General features: G+C 35.2%; 1 protein-coding gene across 2 annotated transcripts in view; it reads right to left on the reverse strand.

Moving 5' to 3' along the window:
* The window catches only part of DNAH5 (dynein axonemal heavy chain 5), a 152,280-nt gene that overhangs the window by 34,925 nt on the left and 92,689 nt on the right, over window positions 1–24,666 (reverse strand). For both annotated transcript variants that reach the window (XM_075744824.1, XM_075744825.1), the window contains 14 exons: window positions 19,848–20,024; window positions 19,165–19,369; window positions 18,532–18,674; window positions 17,639–17,773; window positions 15,883–16,005; window positions 14,604–14,817; window positions 13,745–13,968; window positions 11,975–12,170; window positions 8,471–8,643; window positions 6,325–6,455; window positions 3,422–3,575; window positions 2,391–2,658; window positions 1,594–1,825; window positions 163–277 (listed from right to left, as the gene is read on the reverse strand). In XM_075744824.1, coding sequence (XP_075600939.1) covers window positions 163–277; window positions 1,594–1,825; window positions 2,391–2,658; window positions 3,422–3,575; window positions 6,325–6,455; window positions 8,471–8,643; window positions 11,975–12,170; window positions 13,745–13,968; window positions 14,604–14,817; window positions 15,883–16,005; window positions 17,639–17,773; window positions 18,532–18,674; window positions 19,165–19,369; window positions 19,848–20,024 — 2,490 coding nt within the window. The remainder of the gene's footprint in view (window positions 1–162; window positions 278–1,593; window positions 1,826–2,390; window positions 2,659–3,421; window positions 3,576–6,324; window positions 6,456–8,470; window positions 8,644–11,974; window positions 12,171–13,744; window positions 13,969–14,603; window positions 14,818–15,882; window positions 16,006–17,638; window positions 17,774–18,531; window positions 18,675–19,164; window positions 19,370–19,847; window positions 20,025–24,666) is intronic.

Below are 24,666 nucleotides of genomic sequence, written 5' to 3' on the forward strand. Positions count from 1 at the left end.
CAGAAAACTCAAGCAAGATGACTTTTGTCACTGTTCTAAGTTTCCAAGATCCCTTTCTTTGCAACACTTTCTTTTACTTGATTAATCTTTTTAAAATAGAAGAAATAAAGAGAGGAAAAAAAAAAAAATCAAACAGCAATACGTTTTGAAGGCTGTACATACCATGTCAGCTTTTTCATTGGCAATTTGAAGTTCCTTTTCTTTTACCTCCAGTTCTCTGCTTAGAGCAGCCACTGACTCAGAAGCCTCTTTCAATTTTTCCAGTCCAGTATTCATTCTGGAGTTAAAAAGCAAAATAAGAAGCATGTGATTCCCTATATAATTTACACTCCACTTTCCAAATTATTCCATCAATAGAATGAATCACATCAATCAAAACGAACACTAGCAAAAGATCTTTAACACCAAAAATAAAACATGTACAGGAACTTTCACGTAAGTGTCTGATGTCTTCACAATAAAGAAAGTGAACAATAAAGAATTCCACGAAGAGAGTCTGTGGCTTGAAATTTTACCCACTTCTAACTCAAACAGTATGCCTTTATGATTGCATAAAAATCCTGTATGTTGGTTCCATACCAAATCCTCACTTGGGACTTTTCAGACAAGCTTAAGTGGCCTCTACAGAGTCTGCTATTGCAAAGGCTAAACAGTACTTGGACAGCTAGACAAATACAGGAGAACAGATAAAGAGTAACACCTGCCAATTCAGACTATGCAACTAAGGTTAAGTGAAACAAATTGACATGCATGAGCTAATTTGGTACATTTGAGGCATCAGAAGGTAAAAACAGGACCAGGTCTCTCTGTTTTGCAAGTTTCACGCATAATGTAACTACAGATTTCTAACTCAATTTGGCTTTGAAGCCAAAGAATGTTTCAAAGTGAAATAATCTAGTTTGAGTCTGTCTTAAAAGCTTCCAGCTCTTTGTGCCAATCTTTCAAAATTAAGAAGGCAGTATTTCTTAGGGGTGATACCAATTGATACACTAAATGCTAATTTTACATTCTATTTGAGTATTTCTGACATGAAGATAAATCTGCAAATAGACTTCATTAGTTTAATAAAGTACCTCAAAAGGAGAATTAATATATCAAAACCACATTAATAATCTACAAGAAAGAAGCTCAGCAGCCTAAATTAGGCTCTATGATCACAAAACCAAAAACGCCAAGTATATTTCTTACATTTTCATATAAGAAGGATATAACTGTTTAGCAAGAAAAAAAAGTTTCTCACTGGTAAATAAAATATTCTTGTGAATATATTATGAAATTACATGTATATGTTTTCTTTTAGTCATTAAAAATATGTGAGAATAACTTATATTCACGTTTTTTCCCACCGCTTTGCTTTTTCATACATCACTACCCTTTTTCCCCCTCCAAAGATATATAATCTTTAACTTATATGCCAAGAGCAACTATAATATTTGAACAAGTTACACCTTTACATTATTTTAGTAAATTAAAAAAAATAATAATCCTTTTGATTTGCAAAGGGACAAGCTATGCATTGAAAGGAAGTGTATCAGAAGATACACATCTGGGGAAGAAAACCACAGAAAGACAGTAGTAAACTGAGCAGTTTACCTGTTTGCTAATGTCTGCACTTCAGCATGCTTTTCTTTGTATGTGGTTTTATATCCCTGAATAAAGGACAGGTAGGATTTGGGAGTCACATGTGTAGAGCGTCTGTATCTTTGAAAGTAATCAGAACACTTCTCTGCCACTCCGTCCTGGAATGAGCCCATACACTGCACAATTTCCCTCTTTGTATCAGCAGTGCAGTCCATATCAAATGATGACAGGAAATGTTCAGATACTTAGGAAAGAAAGAAAATCATAAATGTAAGCAAATACTCAGGAAAACCATTAGCTTATGAAGAAGGCAATGTAAACCCAGCTTCTCAAACCCTGGTTGTCTTCACTCTCCACCATCAGATTCTTGATATTATTCCACACTTCTCAGTAGAAAGTGTAGCCAAGGATCTGGTATTCTTTCACCTCCAAAGTGTGCAACTGCTTTTTCTCTCTGAACCTGTCTCACTGCTAGCTACTAGGGATTCGGTAATCACAGCCTTCCTCTGTATGCTTGATAACAAGCACAGTCACTAATAATCTGTTTCTTTAGTAGTATTTTGCCTTCTTTACTAATGACTAAGTCATCTCCAAGGGGAATTTTTCTTCAAACCGTGTTCAAAGCCTTTCCTGTGTTAGAAATATTTCAACAGTTTTCTTCTTTTTTTAAGAAGAAAACAACTGTATCAAAAAGTAGAGCCAAGTAAGTTTCTTCTGCCAGTGTGCTGGCAAAATTCAAAGCAATTAACACAACTGCATGACCTCAAATCAGAGAATTAAGTATATGCAAAGATAAAACATACACGTACCTGCCACTAGTGCATCCTTAGGCCATCGGCTGAACCAATCTATAGTGCATCCAGAAATGAGACCAGGGAACTTCAGGGCCCTATTTCGGAATTTTTCACCTACTGGTGAAAAGCAAAGAACCACATGAAGGTTCTGACGGACTCTGGTCATGAAGTAGTCATACAGAACCTCACTGGTTGGAGGTCTACGTGGATGCTCCTTTTTGAAGGTAGGTATGAGGTCACTAATGATCTCATCAACTTCATCACGTGCAAATAAGTTTGACACCTTTGAGAAAAAAACAAGATTTTTTTCATACTTTGTGAGACAATCCAAAATAGAGTATATAGCATAAAGTTCATTAATACATAGCATTTCAGGCAGGGACATTTCAGATACTGAAATTATCAGGACCCACCCCACTCCTTCAAACTAGAACTTTTACAGAAGTAATTCCATTAAACACACTGAAATCTAAAAGTAAACCCCACTCTCCCATGTGAAAAACAAAGAATCCATGTACAATGGCTTTGCTTTCTTCTCTTAATATTCTAATAACTAGTAGAAATTACTCTGAAATATACCCCTGAAATAAATAAAAAAGTAATTAAATAGAAACAAACAATAAAAGCCACACCATCCATTCTGGACATATATTTTCCATACAAAAACTAATTGTACACTAATGAGATATTTAACAGACAATTTTGTTAAACTTCAGTGATGTTCCCCAAGCCTCAGGGTTTTTTTAAGCTATTCTCATGTCCCTGACAGCTTGTCAACACATTTAAAAGGGTCTGACTTAAGAGAATTTCTCTGTATGGAATGATAATGCTCATTCATAATTTTACAATAGCTTTGTCTGCCTCTAACCTAGTATAATGGATTGTTTCCATTTTTTATAATACTGTAATGATAAAAAGTACTTGAGTTTTAGTTTGTGAAAGTGTGCCCCTTGACATCTAGAAAAATATTCCAATAAATTCAGTTATTTTACTTCAGAATTATAAAATTTAAAAAGCAGAAAAATGATCAGGAAAAGGCATCTTACCTCTCCTGATGATAAAACATTGTTCAAGTATTCCAGGAAAGACTCATCTTTGATCTCATTGTCTGTAAAAAGAAAACAGATGCCTTTGCCTTCCAGTCCTGCTGTTCTGTACAAGAGTTTCAGATCTTCCATCAAGTTTAAAGTGTTGTACGATCTACAAAAAAGGACAGTTGGACTAATATTCATTCCTTTTAAAAAGGGCTTCTGGTTAAAAGAAAAAGAACAAGCAAATTTAAGTAAAAAACAATCTCTTGGAATTTAAGGCAAAAAGCTGCCAAAGGCCAGGAATTTTCGTTTAGATTAGGAGGAACGACATAGTTCATTTCAAAGTCTCACAGTAAATACCTAATCCATTCTTCTTCCTGCTCTCTTTTTCACCTCCCACATCAATAAAAAAAAATAAATAATTTAAAAAGATTAAAACCCCCAACCCCCAACCCACCAAAAAAAGCCAAAACCAACAAAAACGCCCAAACCTGAACTCCTATTATGCTATTTATTTCTCTTTTGCTAGAAAAAGTGAAAGGACAAACAGGTGTTGTCTCATAGGGTTTTGTCATGTGCTGGGTTCAACAAGATATGTTAGATTTTACTGACTAATTAAAAAACTCAAGTCAGCCCTTCTGGTGAAAGTCATCATCAATGGTGGCACTCACAGTTTTAAAAAAAGGAAAAGGAGCAGCAGCAAAAATATAGAAAATATTAGACAAGGTGTGGTGGGTTGGACCTTGGTGTCTGTATGGTTGTTTCTCTCACATATCCTGACTCCCCTCTTCTGGTTGCTGTTGCGCAGCAACGTTTTCCCCTTCTTAATGATGTTATCCCCGAGGTGCTACCACCATCACTGATGGGCTTGGCCTTGGCCAGTGGTGGGTCCATCTTGATGCTGGCTGGCATTGGCTCTGTCGGACGTGGGGGATGGTTCTGGCAGCTTCTCACAGAAGCCACCCCTGTAGCCCCTCCCATTGCCAAACCTTGCCACACAAACCCAATATACAAAGTTACACTGGAATGATCTCTCTGGCTGGATAAAGGAGTGCAATAAAAGCTGAGGTTTCTAGAATGCCCACTGGTAATTAAAGCAGAGAAGTGGTTGCATGTAACTTGATTAAGAGTTCCTTACGTACTCGTAATGACCTCATGTATGACCTGAAAAATCAGAAATTGTACAATACTTCTTCATTACTAGGGAGGAGCTCAGAAAATAAATACATTTGTTTTACAATCTTTTTGTTGATGATTAATAAGATAATTTTTTGTGTTTCAGCAAAGATATCATAATCACTAAAATAAAGTTCCATACATGTGTTTATAAATAAGACACTTCAAAAGCAAATACACTACAAAAATTAGAAACGGACACAGAAAACCCACAAATATTCTATGCCCTTTTGTTTCAGCTGCAGGGGAAAATGATTGGAAAAGTTATTCAGTTAATTATTCAAAATTAGACAAAAATACTGACCTGAAAAAAAATACTTTAAGTTATACATATCAAGTTAGCAATATGACTATCATCTACCTTGGTGAACTAAATTAAAACATTATAAACCCAACAATTATTATCTTTAAGAACTCACAGTACAGGGAATTTTGGATTAACAAATGGCAAACAATTCTATACAAGAAGGATTCAAAATTTTTCCCAAAGGTATTTTGGCACAAATTATTAGATGTGGTTTTAGGTTAGAAAAGTATGGAGTTTCATTTTTTCAATCACATCATACTTCTACACTTGCTTGTTGACTCACTTGGAGAAGTCTTAGTGGTTTGTAAGAAAGGATTATGTTTTATCTCATCTTTGATGAGTCTTTCTTAAAATTCTGTTTATTCAAATCTTCACTCAGTCTACTCTTCATGATAGTTTCTTTAATTCATCTGGTGCACACATCGGGTTTACAAGCCTTCAGGTGTAAGGGGTCCCCAGATCTCTTCTGGACTTTTTTTTTTTCATGGGCTTGATGTAGGCCTTATTATTATCCTTAGGTGCTGAGGCAACTTTAAGAGGGAAGCTGCACACCACTTTCTTAATTCAATATTTCACCCTCAGGTGGATTCATAATACTTTGTGAATGATATCCAGCAATTTGTTACTACTTGTTTTGTCAACTGTACTGTAATCTCTCCTGAAGTCATTCCAATTTCAGATAGATCCTCTGATGAGATCCTCATTGAGAGGCATTCCCACATGTGAATCTACAATTTCTTCTGCAGCCAACACAGCTGCAAGAATTAAAATAATTTAGTTTCTCTACAATGACATCTTATTTGCGTGCCAAAAATATTTCCTGATCATTGACTTGTCCTGCAGTCACAGGGAGGTATTCATTCTAAAATATTCAGAGAAGGATTTATAATTTTTAAAAATATATTTCTTGTGAGTTATTCCAAAATAAGCCACATTGGGTTGAACAATATGAAAAAAAGGCAAGCTATACTTGGAAAACATTGTCAAAATACTGACATATATATAAGATCTATCAAATTAATGGGCAGGGATGAGGATTCCACCTCCTCACAGAGGCGTTATTTCAAATATTACAAGATAAATTCATAACGGCATTATGGATAGACACCACCTACAAATACTTTCAGTACAGCTTAGTGTACTGTGTAAAGACACAGAGTAATTGTGTCTTGATGCTGCCAATATTTCTTCTCATTCCGCAAAACACACAAAACAGTTTACTACTCCAAAGATGGTAAAAGCTCAGACTTACTCTAGAAAATCAAGAGGATTTAGTAGGTCTCAAAGGATTTTCATGTCTTTCCACTCTAGGCAGCAGTGCTCAGCCTGTGTTAAGCTTGTTCTTTCTCCCATTGCAGAGATTGGGAGCCTGTTTTATTTATAGGAAAGTTCAAACACAGAGTACTTATTTACTTAAATGTTAATTAATGCTCACCTTGTTAACATTATCTGGAATGTATCATAGCCAGCTATGAAAGATGCTAGTCTTGTCAAGCTCTGCTTTCCTGAGCCACCAACTCCAACTAAAAGAGCATTTCCACGAGGAGTGCGAATCACCCGAGAAATCTGTGTAAAATCACAGTCATTTATTGCTACAATGTGTAAAAGTTAAACACCCAAAAATCCTATGCTACTACAGTAATAGTTATATTAGAAATGCAGAACAAATTAAAATTTTAAGGTTTTATTAAGGGATTCCATATTACTATTAATATATTATACAGAAAGTTGCACTTTGCAGTATTTTCTGTAAACCTTCCAGCAGTATAGCAACCACTTGGTTCCATCACTGTGAACTTTCAATTATCAGTAGAATTGCATCTCCAACTTCCATAAAGCACAAGTAAATCTCAACTGTGATTTGTTAGCGATGTGCTATCATAGCACGACAGATTATTAAAACTGGGAAGGAAATAATAAATTCCCCAATACCATACCTTCTGGACAACTTTAGTAAGACTCATCTCTCCAGGCCCCTTCATTGTGACCAGAAAGACAAGTTGTCCCAGGCATGTTAAATAAGCAGCCTGGGACACCTATTTACTTGCCTTTTCTCTAAAATACTTTTTTTCAAGTTATTAAAAATAGTCATGTCAATTTCCTGCAGTTTTAAACCCATATATTTTACATATTGAGTGCAATGTAGTTGTTATTTTTCATAGGTTAATGTTATATAAGAAAGAATAAAATCAAGTATGAAGGTTTGCTCTAAGCATACTTAGTATTTATCCAGGGAAAGAAAAATAGATTTGCACACCACCCTTGGAATATTGCTGATCACTTCTATTATGGCTACTAGATCTTTTCCAGGCAGAGGCACACAAGCTGTAAATTGGAAGCTCTGTTCTCTGTTTAAGGTCTTCCTCAGCTTTAACTCGTTCAAGTTATATTACATCAGCTCAGATTAGGCATTACCTTAACTGTGCTTACCTAGCTTTCTCTTAGAAGCTGTCTCAAGTATAGCTAATGCATAAAGCTCAGACCTGCACAGCTGTAAATGCTGTTTTCAAGAATCTGGGATCAGAGAAACACTATATATTAATTTTATCCAAGTGGAAGTTAAAATAACATTTCAAGTATTTAGCATCTTGCTATCCAAAGAAGAGATTCCTCATGACAGGTGGCTCTTCACTGAAATGTGTTTTGGTTTTGGGTTGGTTTTTTATTGTTGTTGTTGTTGTTTTTTTGCTAGATCCTTAATTTAAATAGATTTTTTTTTACTAGGAATAAACCAGAAAGTTGTTAGTAAGTGTGATGATGACTTAACAATTTTCCTAAAGAAATCCATAGCAGAACATCATCTATTTTGCAGGGAAGACCTTAAAAGAAAGGGACTAATTTTGTAAAATGACAAGAATACGCTCCAAAATTTTGAAAACAGCAGATGCAGCATGTCTATCAACTATAATTAAATTTAAATTCTTGTGATATTTATCATATTATTTGCTAAGATGGTACAATCTAATATTCAGCTCTTAATAATTTATTATAAGAAATACAGATAACCTCACTGTGCAACTGAGAAACAATAGGGGTTTTAGAAAAGAAAAGAAAAGCTTCTCCTTTGTATGAAGCCTATTCTGTGTGGACAATCCTATCAAGCTGTGCTGTGCTAAAAATTATGGTCAGCTCTAATCCATATTCAAAGGAATTTTAAAAGAAGTGAGCATACTGTGGATCTACAAAGGAAGTTGGGACTACATTTATTCCTACTCTGCTGTGCCTACTCCTTTATAACAAATCAATTATGTCCTAACCTGAATTTCATTTGACTCATTCCAAAGAGTGGAAGGGCTTCAAAAGAATTAACAAGAAGAAAGGTTAAGATAGAGTTAGAATAGCTAGGACCATGATCCCAGATATAAAAGATAGATATAGAATAGTTCCATCCGATGCACTTTCAGAAAAGTTGCATTTTAATACCTAATCACAGAGAAACAGATAAAATATGTGCTAGCAATAAATTGCTTGCTTCAGTTTTAGAAGTAATTTACCTTGATTCATGTATACCTCCACTCATAGGAGCTGAGGGCAAGTGAACAACAACAAAAAAGACAAATAGCAATCCAGTAAGACTGTACCTTCACTAAATGAATCATAGCATCCTCAAAGAAAACCATGTCCATTGCAGTACCACGGACATTCTCATTGTATATTTGTAAAAACACATTTAAACAATTTCGTAGCTGATGAAAGGAGTAAATTGGCTCATAGACTTTGGGAATATCTAAATTAACTTCCTCTGATTTTTCACCTAGAACAAAAAGCAAGTAACAAAACCTTAGCAGTTTAAACGGCCGACGAAGTCACAATGTGGAGATGAGTAAATGAAGGTAATTAGAAGTCTCTTTAACTGCTAAGAACCAGGTTTATTATACATAATATTACATATTAGATAGACATATAAGAGTGCTGCCTATACTCTGCCTACAAGGAACAGTAAGTTCAGCTGCTTCATTCTCAAAGACAAAACCAGAAAAACCTAAGGAGCCTTCTTTCTCTACATGTGAAACTTGAATGATGAAAAACTGAAATTAACTTAGACACTATAAGCAAAAGTAGCACCAGAGAATGAAGGTAAATAAATATTGCAGTTAAAAATTCCAAATAATCTTTTTTGTAAAAGAAAAACACTCTAAGTTGATTAAATCATTGTAGTAGAGAAAAAAAAATACTACTAAAATGAATAATTACCACAACAAAAAGAAGTTTGTTCACTGTGAAAATGCATACATTTGTTTCATCAAGTGATCTGAAAGCCACAAGGAATTGTCAACTCTTCCCCACCCAAAATAAAGAAGGAAATAGTGCTGCTGTCTCAGCTTTCCATTCATAAGCATTAATCATGCTTATAAGGTGACATGTCTTCATTAGTAAGAATTGTTACTCACAGTAAATAAAATCACAGAAAGGTTGAGGTAGGCAGGGACCTCTAAAGGTCATCTGGTCCAACCCCCCTAGCAGGGACACATAGAACAAGTGTCCAGATGGCTTATGAATATCTCCAAGGAGAGAGACTCCACAACTGCTCTGGGCAACCTGTGCCAGTGCTCACTCACCCTCATGGTGAAAAAGTTGTCTCCTGACACCCCATCGTGGGGTTGTTCAGCCTGGAGAAGAGAAGGCTCTGGGGAGACCTTCTAGCAGCCTTCCAGTACCTAAAGGGGGCCCACAGGAAAGCTGGAGAAGGACTGTTTACAAGGGCCTGTAGTGATAGGATGAGGAGTAATGGCCTTAGGCTGAAGGAGAGTAAACTTAGATTAGATATTAGGAAGAAATTCTTTATCATGTGGGTGGTGAGAAACTGAACCAGGTTGCTCAGAAAAGTTGTGGATGCCCCCACCCTGGAAGTGTTCAAGGCCAGGCTGGATGGGGCTTTGGGCAACGTGGTCTAGTGGAGGGTGTCCCTGTCCCTGGCAGGGGGGTTGGAACCAGATGATCTCTGAGGTCCCTTTCAACCCAAACCATTCTATGATTCTATGAAATTGCCTTTTACCACAGAACCAAACCTCACAAAATAAAGTGATGATTAATTCTCATTCAGCTGTCCTTTATATTGCAATCTATGTATGCTTGAAGTCACTTTAATTTCAGAATTCTTTAGGTCTGTATTGTTTCTGCATATATGAACACCCCTTTAGATTAAGACCTAATTAAATTAACCAACTACTTATTAACCTGCAAAGACACTGGTTAAACAAAAGGAGTATTCCAGGTGGAAATAAGTGTCTTATAAGGTGAACAAGACATTTAAACAACTCAGCTACTGATAAGTAACTAATAAGGAATACAGAAAGGAGTAAAACTGTAGTGATGTTTTTACAGTTTCAAACCATTTAAGAGAATTATATCAGCTTAATCCTCTTCCTGCAGTTTTATTATTAATGTCAAAAAACAGCATGATCAAGTACTAAACCTAAGAAAGGCCATACATTTACCTTATTTACAGAGGCAGCTACTGTAATATATTATTTTAAACTCTTCTCTAGTCTCAAGATTCACAAGAACTAAATAGGAATGTCAAAACTAACTGATAAAAAAACACCTTTGAACAGTTTGAGGGTCTCAAGAACACTAGTACCACTAACAATTTCTGTGAAGGTAAGATCTAAAAAGTGATGTTTGAGCTACTTCATCTCAAGTCTTCGTGTGTTTATCTCAGGGACAAATATGTTGTGACTGTACAACCCAGAGCTACAGGGAGTATATGTAAATGTATCACTAACCTGAGCATAAAGCTATTTGAAATTGATGTCAGATGTACTTTTTTTATATATTTAAGAGCTCAGAAATCCAATTCCTGTTCTCACACTTCCATCGTAATGGGCAAGACTAAATTCCATTAAAGGGACAATTAAAACAAAATTACAGTTGTTATTCTTGTCAATTAAAGCCAAAACAGGAAGGGGTTCTCAAGACTCTGACAAACATATTGAAAACAAAACATAAAGTAGTATTATTAAATAATACTTTTAAATAAAGACCCTTTCTGAATGAGCGTCTCCTACTTTGTATTTAGATGAAGTTTCATACTAAAAGGCACATTACAGGGCAGGCACATGTAAACTGTCACCAGGAAGCAAATTATTTTGAGAAATAAATGCTTCTTTTTGCATTTATTTTTCAGTTCAACATAATGGTTTCTAGCATGGATTCAGATTTTTGCATTAAAAGTCACTCTTCACTCTCTCAGTATGTATTCTGACTTATATTTCAGTCTCCTCTACATTGCTGCAGTTTAGCAAGTTATTTAAGGATGTATATAACTGCTTTCTCACAGCAGTTTTTTACTTCCATCCTTTAGTCTCCTCTTGTCACTGCCTTCTGACTATTTCAATTAAGAGATTTAAATGGCATTTGACCATTCATGCCAACCTTTTATTGCCTCCACTATCCATCATCAGTGTGATAGGAACACAGATAGCTCAATCATCCAATGGCTTAAATAATGACCTTCCCCAAAACCCAAAGCACTGTTTTCTGTTCTTTTGCATCAACTAACAAATATTCCCAGGTCGTTTAAGCAAGGTCAGTGACACAGTGTTTTTATTTAAAAGACACAAAGACATTGTTATAAGCCATATGGATAATTCAAGAGGTTTTGCTAGCATTCATGAGATTTTTAAATAATACTCATTTGTTACAAAATCATGTACTGCGTATTTCCTAAGAAGTACTGTATTCTTTTACCAGGTTTTCTAGGAGATGGTAGCTAGAGTGCTGTCTTTTATCTAGTACTGCAACTCCACCCCCTTCACATCATTCATACCACATTTATTTCATCACTTGAGAATAACATAGAATCATGCTAATTTTTTGGCAGTTTTGTCTACCTACCACATTGATATAAATGGAAGCAAGGCTCTCCTGTACAGATAATCTGGATAAAAATATGGACTTAAAAATCCCATAAATATAAAGATGTGCCACACTTGGTAACACAGACTACTTTCAAAGTCACTGGACAGAACAGTCACCTTTGATGCATGAACTTACTATGCATTTTTAAGACATATCTCTATTTATTTTATCATATCCCTTTCCCTATTCCTGCCATCTCCATGGTTATCAGAGTCCATACTTACCAGTTCTTTCAGGTGCGCTCCTTAAGAAGTCAACAAAGAATGCATCAGTTTCAAGATCCAGCAAAGCTTTTGTTTCTTCAAATTTCTCCTCAATGAGTTTTGCCACAACTGTGTTAAACCAGTTTACATCTTCTGAGGTTGTGAAACGATCGGCAATAACACACTTACATTCATGCTTCCACAGTTTTATCAGTACCTATTTAAAAAAAAACAAAAAAAAAACAAAAAACACCCCCAAAAAATCCCCACACCAACAAGCATTTCAGTCAGATTAGGCTTGCAACAAAACTATGCTAATTTAAAAGTCATGCTTTTATTTATTTTAAAATATCATATTAACACTAGAAAATAAACAGTAGCATTTGGGGAGTTATTCAGGAGAGATACCTTGAGCTTCTCATTCTGCCCAATAGCATTTTAAGCTTACATTCAGTTAACGGTGTAAGAAGCCTTAATATAGCATTCCAAACTGCAACGTATTTACTGAATTAAGATTTTATTTCCCTAGCCCTAAACCATATCCATACCTGTTAACACATGTTTATGCACTGATAAACCACTTTTTTAACTGGTAATCAATAGAATCTGGGTGGAAATAATAGCAGCATGGCATGAATAATTTCCTGCCAAACACAGATGATACTATATCCTAATACTATAGTAAAAGTAGCTAGAGAAAAAAAAAGTGTGTTTATATTACTCCATCTCCAAATTCAACATAGCTTTAAAGTCCTTCAGTTTGGTAATAGGATGGAGAAGGAAAATCTGACAGGTTCTTCATCCTAGCAGCACTGTTTTTAATACAATTTTAATAAAAAATTCCAAGTACTCCTTAAAGACCTCTTGTTTGAGCCTATAGCACTTTGGACAAATAGCACATACCATGTCAAGTTTCAGAATGAATATGTACATTTATACAGTCAGATTTTGAGCAATTGTTTGTTATACTTCAAAAGACATTAGTTGAGACTATATAATCATCTTAGTGCTGTATATTTTTAGCTTCAGAAATTAAAATCAATTCTAAAATCTAAATTTTAGATGTAGTAGAATTCAGGACCTTATTCAACAAGCAGGGAAGTACATTAAACATGAAGTGATTATATAACCAAAACACATAACAAATTTTCCATGACTACCATAAACATTACTTTTCTAGCACTTCATGTTTCAGTGCTCAAAACACTAAATAACTTTTTGTTAAAATAATTGAAAGATAAATGATGCATAAAGTATTGAGCTTTTCAGGAAGAAAGGTGGATTATGAAAAAAAAAAAAAAATCACTATGGCTCATTACTACTTCTTCCTTTTAAGCTGTAAGCCAGAAATCATTTGTTAGACAGATATTAGGCAGTGACTGAAAGCCTCAAGACAGTAGTGAAGAGAAAGGAACTGTTTATTTTTTTAATCAATATATATGCATTATCATTGGGTTAAAATAAGTTCATCACTTCTCATAATTTTCTTTGCTCACTTCTTTCAAACAAACTAGCATTTGTCAGTAATAAAACAAGCAGATAGAAGCAATCCCTCTTCTGACAAAAGAAGCATTTTTTGTTATAGTTATGAAACAAAGTTGTCATTTCTGTTGGCACTGTAAAAGCTGGACTAAAACATCTTTGCCTCAAAAAAATGCTGTAAAACTTTTTTAATCAGAAATGCCATTTCTCTAAAGCAAACTCAAATGCCAAGAAGTTAGACTCTTCATTCTCTTTGCTACACTAATTATACACTATTTATAAAAAAAGCCACTGGTGTGTTGCACTTACCTTTGGTTCATTGATCACTTCTGATGTAGTGTTCAGCATTCCTTGCCAAATCCTTGAAAGGTCTCGAAGGTTGAAGACATAATGGAACTTGGCTGGTGTGGGCAACATTTTTAGCTTGGTAATCTGCCACAGCTTGCGTGTCAGTGGAACTAATTTGGCTACTGTTTTCTTCACATCTTCTGAAAATCCTCGCTCGCTACAATAGTGCCCCTCTCCAATTACACCTGTAAAAATAAATGATAGCCAAATGAAAGATTTTTCTAAAACACACTAGGGCAACACAAAGAGCTATGATCTTCTTAAGTTTATTTTTCTTTTTCTAATCCCCAAACCCTTTTCTAATTTGTTGAAATGGCTTTCCAGTCTTTATTCAAATCTTGATTCACCTGGTCTTAACACCATTCTGCCACCTGCTCACTGGGTATTTAGTTCTTAATTAAGTCTGTTAAAAATGTTCTTCTGTCTACCAAAACAGCTTCCATAGCCTTTGAATAGCTAATATATTTTCTGAGACCAATACAATCCTGTCATTTGTGAAAGTCTAGTCATTAATCACTAATTCTTAGCACTAGTAGCACCTTAGCAACTCTCCAGCATTGTCACTAAAAATAGGAATAGTCTTCATGCCATTCTTCCTAACAGTATACCGATATATTCAGAGAGATGACTGGACCTGAAAAAAACATACAGATTGATGAAGTTGTAGGTGGGGAGTGATTACTGAAGGAAAATGTGCTGGTAAGCAAATTGAGTGGGATCAAGCCTCAATTTTAATTATAATATTTATAAACGGGGAAATAAAGAAAAATCAACTACCATTTTCAAAAATGAGATGGATACAAAGCTAATTTCCCTTTACCGAAAATTTTGTCAATGGAAGAATTAGAAGGCAGAGTACAGTTGAATACAGAAAATTGTCTCTTGAGCCTCTGTGGAATGTCATTGCGACCTCCCCCAGGGTGGATCATGGCAGCCAAAAACTGAATGTCCACAATGTTGGTAAATTCACCAGGCTTTTCCAGGTTATACAGTCCATTCTGTTCCATCAGCTGCCTAACTATCTCATTAGTGACCTGTAAAAAACCCAGGTATTATGTAACAGGATATTAGACACACAATAAATGAAATACAAAATGTGCTTAGGTACTTGAAAGACCTAATAAAGAGTATACCTTTATTTTCTCCCCAAAACCCCTGTTTATGTGCTTTAGGAGAAAAATGCACTGCTAGGAATAAGTATATTTAGATTGTCCTTTTCATTGGTAACATCTATGGACAAAAATCCTGGGACTATAGGGGAATTAATAGCTTAGAATTAATCCTTCACACTTCAATTCATTCTCACTTGAATGCTGCATGATTTCCAATCCTGTTGTATTGGAAATACTTCTCCCTTTTAACACAAAATTTCCAGTTTGTTTTGATCAAGCCCAAAGTGATGTATCTTCACATGTTGCATGTGCTACCAAACATTTTCATTAAATTTCCATGTGTCACAACCACAAACATATTTTTTCAAGCTGCAAACATAAAATTACTTCCATACAAAAGAAAGATTCCCTGTCCTTAGCCACAAATGGACACTTTGCTTTTCTGCTTAACCAGCTGAAAACATCCCACAGACAGTACATTATACAACTGTATTTCTCTAGAAATTCTAATAGTTTCCAAAGCAATACACTTCCGAAGATCTTACCAATGCACATAATGATTACTTACATTTTTTCTAAAGCAGAGAAGTCACCTCTTACCTCTCAGTATTCACAGTATTTTAATTATTGTCCACACAGCCAGTTTGCTATCACAATTTGTGCCAAAGATTTTTTTTCTAATAATTTGGGGGTTTAATTTTTGTGGTTTTAATTAAAAAATGAGTGTTGGTAAAAACATTTTTTAAATTATACAGGCGTGTTTTAAGGAGTACTCTATCTGCTTCTTGCAGTCAGTATGTTAATTTTCAATTAATTAATGACAATACAAAACTAGATGGGTTCTTTAAAAAGACTGTTTAAAAATTAAGCACCACATATCAAATTTTCCCCCTACTGCCTGATCAAGAAGAGAGGCCAGTTTTACAGTGTAGCAAGGAAAGAAAGAAAATATCTTTTGTCTTCTTTTTTCCTCTTTCAGAAACTAACCTGATCTCCCCATTCATTTATTATGGGCATATTCACATCATCAATGAAGACTGTCATCTTTTTGCCTGCAGGTGGACCATAAGTTGTGCCCATTCGCTTGTCCACGTAACTTTCTATTGTACGCTGTTAAAAAGCAATTATTGGCAAAGTTACAAAGAGCCCTTCCTTTCATGCATGATTCAACCATTTAAACATATTGATGGTTTTATTAGATGGAACTTTACTAAGGAAGGTTTAGACAACGCATCTGCTGGAGGTAATTGCACTAGTTCAACTAGAATGTCTGAAATCTCATGTTATACAGCATTACGTTGGTATCAGATATAACAGATGTTTTGTGTAGCCAACCATGCCTAACAGTTTCATAAGTTTGAAACCATTTCAAACTTTTCTTTCATTTTATTCATTTATCAGCAAAATTGATGATTACTAACAATAAAGATTAAACTAGTAATCTGTCAGATCTGAAATATGTGATTCTTGAAGACCTTCCCAGCAGACATCAATGTACTTCATAAAAGTATACAGTGATAAACTCACGTACATAGACTTGATGAAGTAACTTTGCTTATTAGTATACTTACCACTACTTTTCTTCCCATCATCTTTCCATTGCTCCATTTTTGCTAAGGTCCAGTTTTTATTTATTCTATACCAAGTGAAAGCTCACTTAACCATGCATAGTTATTCTTTAGCATAAATCTAAATATCTGTATTCTTATATCGTGCCTAAGCTCCTGTACAGTAGCCTGGAAAGCCTTCTTATACAAGTGGCATCAGTTAGACCAAGATCTTAGAAAGTCAGAGTAATTTAAAAGCAAGTGTGATGTAACAGGCAATGCTTTGGTCTAGATTGTTATCAGAAAATTGACTGTTAGACTTGCACATCTATTTCACAAGTGTTGATCATCAACAGACTATCATCCCTCACCAATAAACTTGACATCTAGTTTATAAAACTAGATGTACCAACACTACTTTTTGTTTCTATACCACATCAATAAAAGAAAAAATATTAATGAAAATAAGACCACAGTTACATACTTGCACATTAAACATGTTAATAGTTTCTACTATGCTATAGAGCCAGATGATAGATGATGCATCAAGCTTATAGACTGCACTTCTGATTACAGCACAGACACTGCTTTGGCTTGGCATACTAAAACGCATTAAAATATTTCCCATATATATTGCCAGCAGGCTAAAGAAAATCGAAATAATTCAAAGTAGCTCAGTAGAAATTTGGAAAGGCAGTACATTTCAGGATTTAAGCATTCATAGTTCTATTTAAAGCAGCTGCACTGCATGTGTTACTTTTTTAATGAGTAATTTAATTTACTGAAATTTAAATTGCAGACAGCACACTTTTTATGACAGATTGTTGTGGGTAGCACTTATTTTACTCGTGGCTTTTAATGAAATCTGAGGGAAGTCACTGACAGCTCTACCCAATTACTGAGAACTGATACATTTCACATAAAAACATTAAATGTAATGAAGCAAATAATATGCATGGTATTGCAATAGTCCAACAACAGCTCAATAACCACCAAAGAAGTTGAAGGGAACATGGTTTTTAGAGAAGTCTTTTAAATCCTGTGTTAGGACACTTAGTCCTTTTGAGCAGGTGCTTTTTTGTTGCTACACTCATTTTCAATTAAGTAAACCACTTTCAGAAGCATCCTCCTGGAAAATTCTCAGAACAATCTCTGCATCCAGTTATGTCATATTAGAAAGTGAATGACTACTATACCTGGAAAATTAATGGGGTAGTTGCAGATGAAAAATTCAAACTCTTAGTTATGTGGCTTTCAGGGTTATATTTTGACATGAAACCTTTGATAATAACAGTCTTTGCAGTTCCTTGCTCACCAATTAGTAGGACAGCCTAGACAAAGACAACACTGAGATAAGACGAAATACAAGAGCTAGGTGTCTTGGCAAAGCCTCAGCAATCCCATTTAGCTTTTAAACTGAAATGAAACTAAAAAAGTTATGTAAAGTGAATTCTCAACAAGGGACATGTGGAAGCAAAATAATTAATGTCTCATAGACTTTTTCAGGCCTCACAAGTTAGAAATATTTGCAGTTAATGGTCATGTCAGTCAGTGCGATTTACCTAACAAAGGGATGGATCATTTGTAAAAGGAGTTGATTACTTGGAAAAGGAGTCTCATGTAGAGCCTCAGTATCTGCAAGATTTCAGTTGCTGTTGTTATTTACCATATCTTGCTTATCTGACACGGTTTTGGTGAAGAACAGGTTGCATAACCTAAAAGGTACATAAACTCTGTAACTGCCCCATGTGGGCAAAGTTCATATCAGCGGAGCCTGGCACTCTGCTGCCCTGTGTGCTGCCCCCTCTCCAACAGCTACATGAAAAAATTGCTTCTGTTCTGACCTGATCTCAGCTGTAATTACAGTTATTTCCACTACAGAAAGGATGGCTGAGAGGAAGACAAAAAAGACTAGAAGCAGTGAGTATGCAAAAGTTCAAGCATATTCACATGAATGTAACTCTTGGAATCACCATTTTATATTAAAAAAAGTTCTTCCTTTTCAATAATATAATATTTCACTTCTAATTCAAAAACTTTATTATGCGTACTGTTAGAATGATTTAGATGTGAAATACAGAAAACGTACCTTGCCCTGTTTCGCAATGGTTTCAATAAGGAAATCCATTCTCACATTGTCAACATTAGGCACAAGAATAGAGCCATACTCTGGAGTGCTGCTACTGGGATATACATACTCTTCAACACGTGTATTCCAGTGCGTCCATTTACCTAATAAGAAAGAAATTAAGTTAACGTTTTAGCAATACAAGGCATCGTTGCTTCTTTCATTTTCCATTGAGTTAGCTCATCTGTCAGTGCCTCTGTCCCACATACAGTAATCCCACTCTGTAAATTCAGACCAAAATTATAGAATCATATAATGATAGAATCTCTCAAGTTAGATCTAAGAGGCTTATTCCTCTTTCCCACATAAATAATGACAAGGAAAAGGCTTGTATGGTTTTGTTCACTTGACAATTCATCAGCACAAAGTCCATGCAGCTTTCTGTAGCAATATATCCACATTCTGATTTCTCACTGGAAACTGGGCAAAAGCTTTATGCAACATCACCTGTAAAGCGTAGCTGTAAAACAAAACTCGCTAAGAAACACAAAATAAGGCAAGCTACAAAAGACTTCTGAATTAATTCTCTAAAAGAAGCACAATTTTACAATTACTTTTAAATTTTACCCCATACCACCCAGCTGGGTTACTAACCGTCAGATGTCACATAATAATCAAACATGGTATCTTCACTGCCTTCTGGGATACATGGAAGATCAAGTTTTATTGTTGCATGGTTTCGAAGCCAGTGCTCCATTTTGCATCTGTCTTCCAGTTCTAGTAATGCTCCTACACTCCACATAAGAGAGAAGATGTACAGCCTTTCCAAGTACTTTGGAGTCAATTCCCCTCCTTGCTCCTGAAGGATTGAGTTAGACTTTTATTTTTAATAGCCTGAAAATTCTACTTGATAATCATTAGTAACATCAGCTTACAAGCCTTCAGTCATGTTTAAATTTACTGATATCTTTGTCAATGAACAGACTGAATCTGTATCAAGTAGACAACAAAACATAGAAAAGCACCCTGTAAATACCACTTTTAATCATCCACTGGGGCATTTGATAAGTTTAAGGTCTAGTTTATAATCTGATAACAATTCACACACCCCCAAAAAAAAAAAAAAAAAGAAAAACTGCTGTCTGATGCATGCTACATGTCAGAGCTTAACATCAAATCCAAATGTGAAAGAGTGCACACCCTAGCTATTATTTTCTAAAGAAAAGGAAGGTATTCCTTACTGAACTGCATCTTCATTTATATTCTAAATCACCAAAGAATCTCCTCTCATGACTTAAAATTAAGTAAATATTTTAAAAAAATCCACACTACTTTACCTTAGGTGGGATAAGGCCCTGCAGCATATTAATGCTCTGCATTATCACAAAGGCTTCCAACATCTCCGTCTTGCATTGCAGAGACTGAATGCTGAAGCGGTATAAGTCTGGGAATGATGAAGAATACAGTTGACGTAGAATTTCAGCTTCTTGGAAGGAACGTCTTTTCAAAAATCCCTGTTACAAACCATGGCAAGAAAATAAGTTTAGTTCCCAATGCAACTCTCAGTAAATTAAACTCTAGCAATTCAAAAGGTCCAGCGAGCATGGAAAGTTGATTTCTTTTGGGGGTACTCAGATTCCCTACTGTTGGGCAGGGTTTGGCTAGCAGAAGGTCAAACTTTACCCAAGTATGCATAATTCCTACTGGATGTTAAACATGGTTACATAATAAAAAAAAAAAAAAAAAAAAGCACTTTAAAGGTTTCAACAGCAAAAAAATCATTCTCTTCAAATATTTTTTAATCACAAGGGCTGTTTAAGGTACACAACAATTCTGCAAAGAAAGAATATGACACGTATAAAAACTGAACACAGGTTTTATTTATTCTGCACAATGTTAGTTTCTAGCAGTGACACAGGGTACCCCAAAAAACTGTGGTAGCTGCAGAAAAAAAGTCAGGATTTTGGAGGGGGATGTCTGCTGATGTGTGTAGTGTTTTTATTGTGCATGTAAGTATCTATACTGCTTGATTAAAAAAATCTAATTAAAACTACCTATTTCTCAAGATCAGAGAACAGGATTTGATCCTTTATGCTTCTAGCTCAAAGTAGTAACCTGCTTCTTTGAGTTACCCAGAAGCTTGCTCTCATCTGTGTGCCAGAATGCTTCTCATTTGCATCCCATGAATTTATTTCCCACATATAAAATACACTCATCAGCAAAAATACTTGCAGATTCAAAATTCAAACAGATTTGGCACAAATTGAAATTAAATAAATTCCATTTAAACATAAGAAAAAGCTTTCTGTTGTTGTGAGGGTGGTCAAACACTGAAACAGGCTTCTCGGTGAGCTTCTGGAGTCTCCATCTCAAAACTCAACAGGACACAGTCCTGAGCAACCTACTCTAGTTGACTCTGCTTTGAGTGAGGTGTGTTCAACTACACACTCTCCAGAGATCCCTCCCAACCTCAACTATTTCATGCTTCTGTGATTCTTTTCTACACTTCATAATCTTTTGAAATTCTAAATTCTATCTTGAACTGCCCGAAGTAAATAAACTCTGGGACTGATTACAAACAGGCAGATATATGAAAAAGCTTTCTAAAAACAGGTAGGTGGAAAACAAAGTGCTAAAGATTAAATGGCAGAACTACTTAAAATAGATACCCGGAGCTTCACCAGCTGTTTAGAAAACATATGGGGTAAGTAGAAAAAATTGGTAAGATGTTTTTCCTTTGGAGGAGGTTGATGAGTAATGGGTGAAATACCTTTGATCACTTTGCAAAAGCTGCTTAAGCAGCATGTTAAACAAGAACAGCAATATGAAAAGTTTGAGATCTACTTCACTGAATTTGGACATTGCTTATGTCATGATATTGTATCCGTATGGGCTGCTATATTTATTTGTTTGTAAATTGTAGGGATGGGAAATCTAAATATATACAACTTCCTGAGCTATTCATATTTGGGTTTAATTATTTTTCAGAGTTCTTCTGAACTATCAACAATTACTATGTTTCATTCAGTATCTGAGAATTAAGAATTAAAGAAAGAAAACTCCATTTAAATTTATTACAAAAGTAATAGAGTGAACAATGTGAGATTAACATCTACTCTGATCTGCTGGAATATATAGTACATTGCACTACAAAATAGATTTAAAAGATGTAGTGAAAGAGCCATCAAGATATTTTATTTATGAAATAAAACCAAATCAAACAAACAAACCCCACAAATAAATGCTATTGGCTCAAATGATAAATAACTATAGGTTGCAATTTTATAGCCAATTATTTTTTGGGGGGGGGGGGAGCAGCAAGAGGAAGGGAGTTTGGAAGGGTTGTTTCATGGCTGAAATGAACGTAATTTGTTTTGTGTTATTCAAAACCAAAAAAACCCCACATGTTCTTGTTTTCTTTTTGACTGTTCCTACCACTGAAATAAAGTAAAAGCATAAGGTCATGGATTAAGTGAAACTACTTTCATGCAACACTTACTTCAACACAACTAAATTAAGTCTGCATATCACTATAAAGTGAGGAGGTAAATCATGACTAATAAGGCAAAATAAAATGCTTTTCTTTGGTTTTGCTGTCTTTGCAGCTGAACCTATAGCTCAACTTAAAATGAAACATTCAAGAAGTTGTTGTCTGCAAATTAACCAACGCAAGAAGGCAGAGCTGTGAGAACTTAACATCAGTAGGCTCTATGCAGTGCTACAAGTACAGAAAGGAACAAGACAAGTGGAATCTCATGGGAACCACTGTCCTAAATGCAGAATTTACATTTACACTTTCCCAAGTATCCATATTAGTTTTTAAAAAAAAAATTAAAGCCTTGCAGTAATACACATAAGGCACTTGTGTTGACTTCATGTATTTGCATTGGTAAAACTTCAGTAACAGCCAAATTTTTAGGAAATTTATTAAACACCTTTTTTTTTTTTTCCTAATAAGAATGCAAACATATTGGACTTGACAAAGAAACTGATCAAATAGATTAGTGATGATTCTCGAGTGTTGCTAAGTAGATGTAATTGAACAGCCAGCTCCATATAATTTGAATATCATTCTAAAAGGGAAAGGCTCTAGGCACTACTAGAGAAATATGGTAACAACTCTCTGTAGCAACCCTTAGTCCTTCACATGCAGCAAACCTCCATAGGCAACCAGTCACAGCACTTGGGTGTCTCTGAAGACAACCACACTTTTTCCTCTTAATTGGTTAAGGCTAAGCTGGGTTCCAATGCCTTCCCTAGTGGGCCTTGTTGCCCCTCACCGATTCTCAGGGCATTATACCTGACCTGCTATTTCAGATCTGCAGGTGGAAAAGAAACCTCCCTTCTGTTGCCAGAAATCACAAGTGTACAGCCACCTTCATCTTGATAGTTTCTGTTCACCAAAGCTTTGAAGGCAGTCTCTCACTCACTCTCCATTACAGGGCGAGGGATCTTGAGTCTGCAGTGTCTCTGCAATGATCCTGCTGATCTGTTTATCTTCCCTGAAGGCACACAAGTCTTCTCACGCCTACCCACAGCTCCTTCAACTGATAACACAGTGATCAGGGCACACTTTGCCCAGAGGCTCCACTGTCTCCAGCCCCAGGAAGAGGCAGCAGGCACTGCCTGCCACTCAGCGCTTGGACAGCACCGTACTGTTGCTTTCTTGAGTTCTGCCTGTGCTGAAACTTCTAATATGCTAAGGACAGTTGTTCTAGGCAGTGCCACAGACTTGTTAATGTGATACTTTCTAGAAAGTTAAATTCAGTCTGTCAGCTCATAGTAACCTGTGAAGTTTTGTTCTTTTGAGTCTGCAAATGGGGACAAATACGCTACAAGGGCCTGTATGATGTTCTAATTTCATAAACAGGAAGACTAAATTATTCCTAGATTAAAATTAAAGTTTAAAGCCATATAAAGGAATGTTAATTTGGGATTAATCAGAAGAAAGGTATATTAAATTGTTTTTCAGGAGACAGTAAAAAAAGTAATTCTATGATCACAGGAATCAGTGTCTTAGCCACAAGGAAGAAAGATTTAATTTTTGACACTCATGAGACGGTCCACGTTTCATCAAAGCAAAATAATGTCAACAAAATATTCTCAATAAGACTGAGTAGACAAAAAAAATAAAGATAAAATAAATTAATATTTCTTTTAAATTTTTTAGAAGCCTTAATCCTGAGGAGCCTACTTCACCAATAAATTTCTAAGCAACATAGGGCTTAAGAATTAATTTAAAAAAAAATCAGAAACCAACTTTTTTATTATTTTTGTCTCCATTATTTTCTTAAAATTAGAAGAAAAAATGGAATGAAATGCTGAAAGTTTTGTTGAAAGATATTCCTACGGAACACTAGGTAGATTTTTGGGAACTCTTATATTTCATTTTTACCAAGATATTTGCTACATGAAAAAAATCATAGTATGCTCAAGTCTTTAAATGTATCATTCACTATATCATTACCAGCATTCAGTCAAGAAAAGGATTTATTTTTTCTATTTTTTTGAAGATGAAAGATGATGTATATAAGAAAAAACTTGCTTTATAAATCACTTTGAAATCTGAATATGTTGTATGGTGTTCTTCCCTCCAAAACACACCTATAACATGTTCTGGTTTTCTAAATTATTCATTCCATGCCAGAGAGAGTAACCACTGCTTGGTTCTTCACACATTTTGCTTCTAGAAATGTTAACAGGCAACTTAACCAGGTAAGAACATCAATTTAAAAATTACATACTTTGATGTTGCACTGACTTTATTTCTAGTTCTAAATCCCAGCTGCAGTTAATTTAAAGAAATATCAAGAGAACTTATATTTTCTTGAGGATTTCTAGATTCCTGAATCAGCCTGTTTACTCTTTCTTCTTCCTTGGTCTGAAGCTGTATTAGGGGCTGCCAGGTAGTTGGTATTTTGATAATCAAGTTGTTCTTCAATTGTATAAAATACCTTGAATTACAAATTTGTGCCAAAGTGAAATATCCATGTTTTTAAAAGCGTAATATGTTGACTACGTTCCTAAAAAAGTTACATTATTCATTCTTGTATATACTACCAGAAACATTACTATATTAAATACTGACCTGTAAGTTTATACAGTGTAAAAGCTATTTCATAGCAAAAGTGACAAAATTAGGTCCTAAAGTAGCAA

This window comes from Balearica regulorum, chromosome 2 (genome assembly GCF_011004875.1).
Source record: "Balearica regulorum gibbericeps isolate bBalReg1 chromosome 2, bBalReg1.pri, whole genome shotgun sequence".
NCBI lineage: Eukaryota > Metazoa > Chordata > Aves > Gruiformes > Gruidae > Balearica > Balearica regulorum.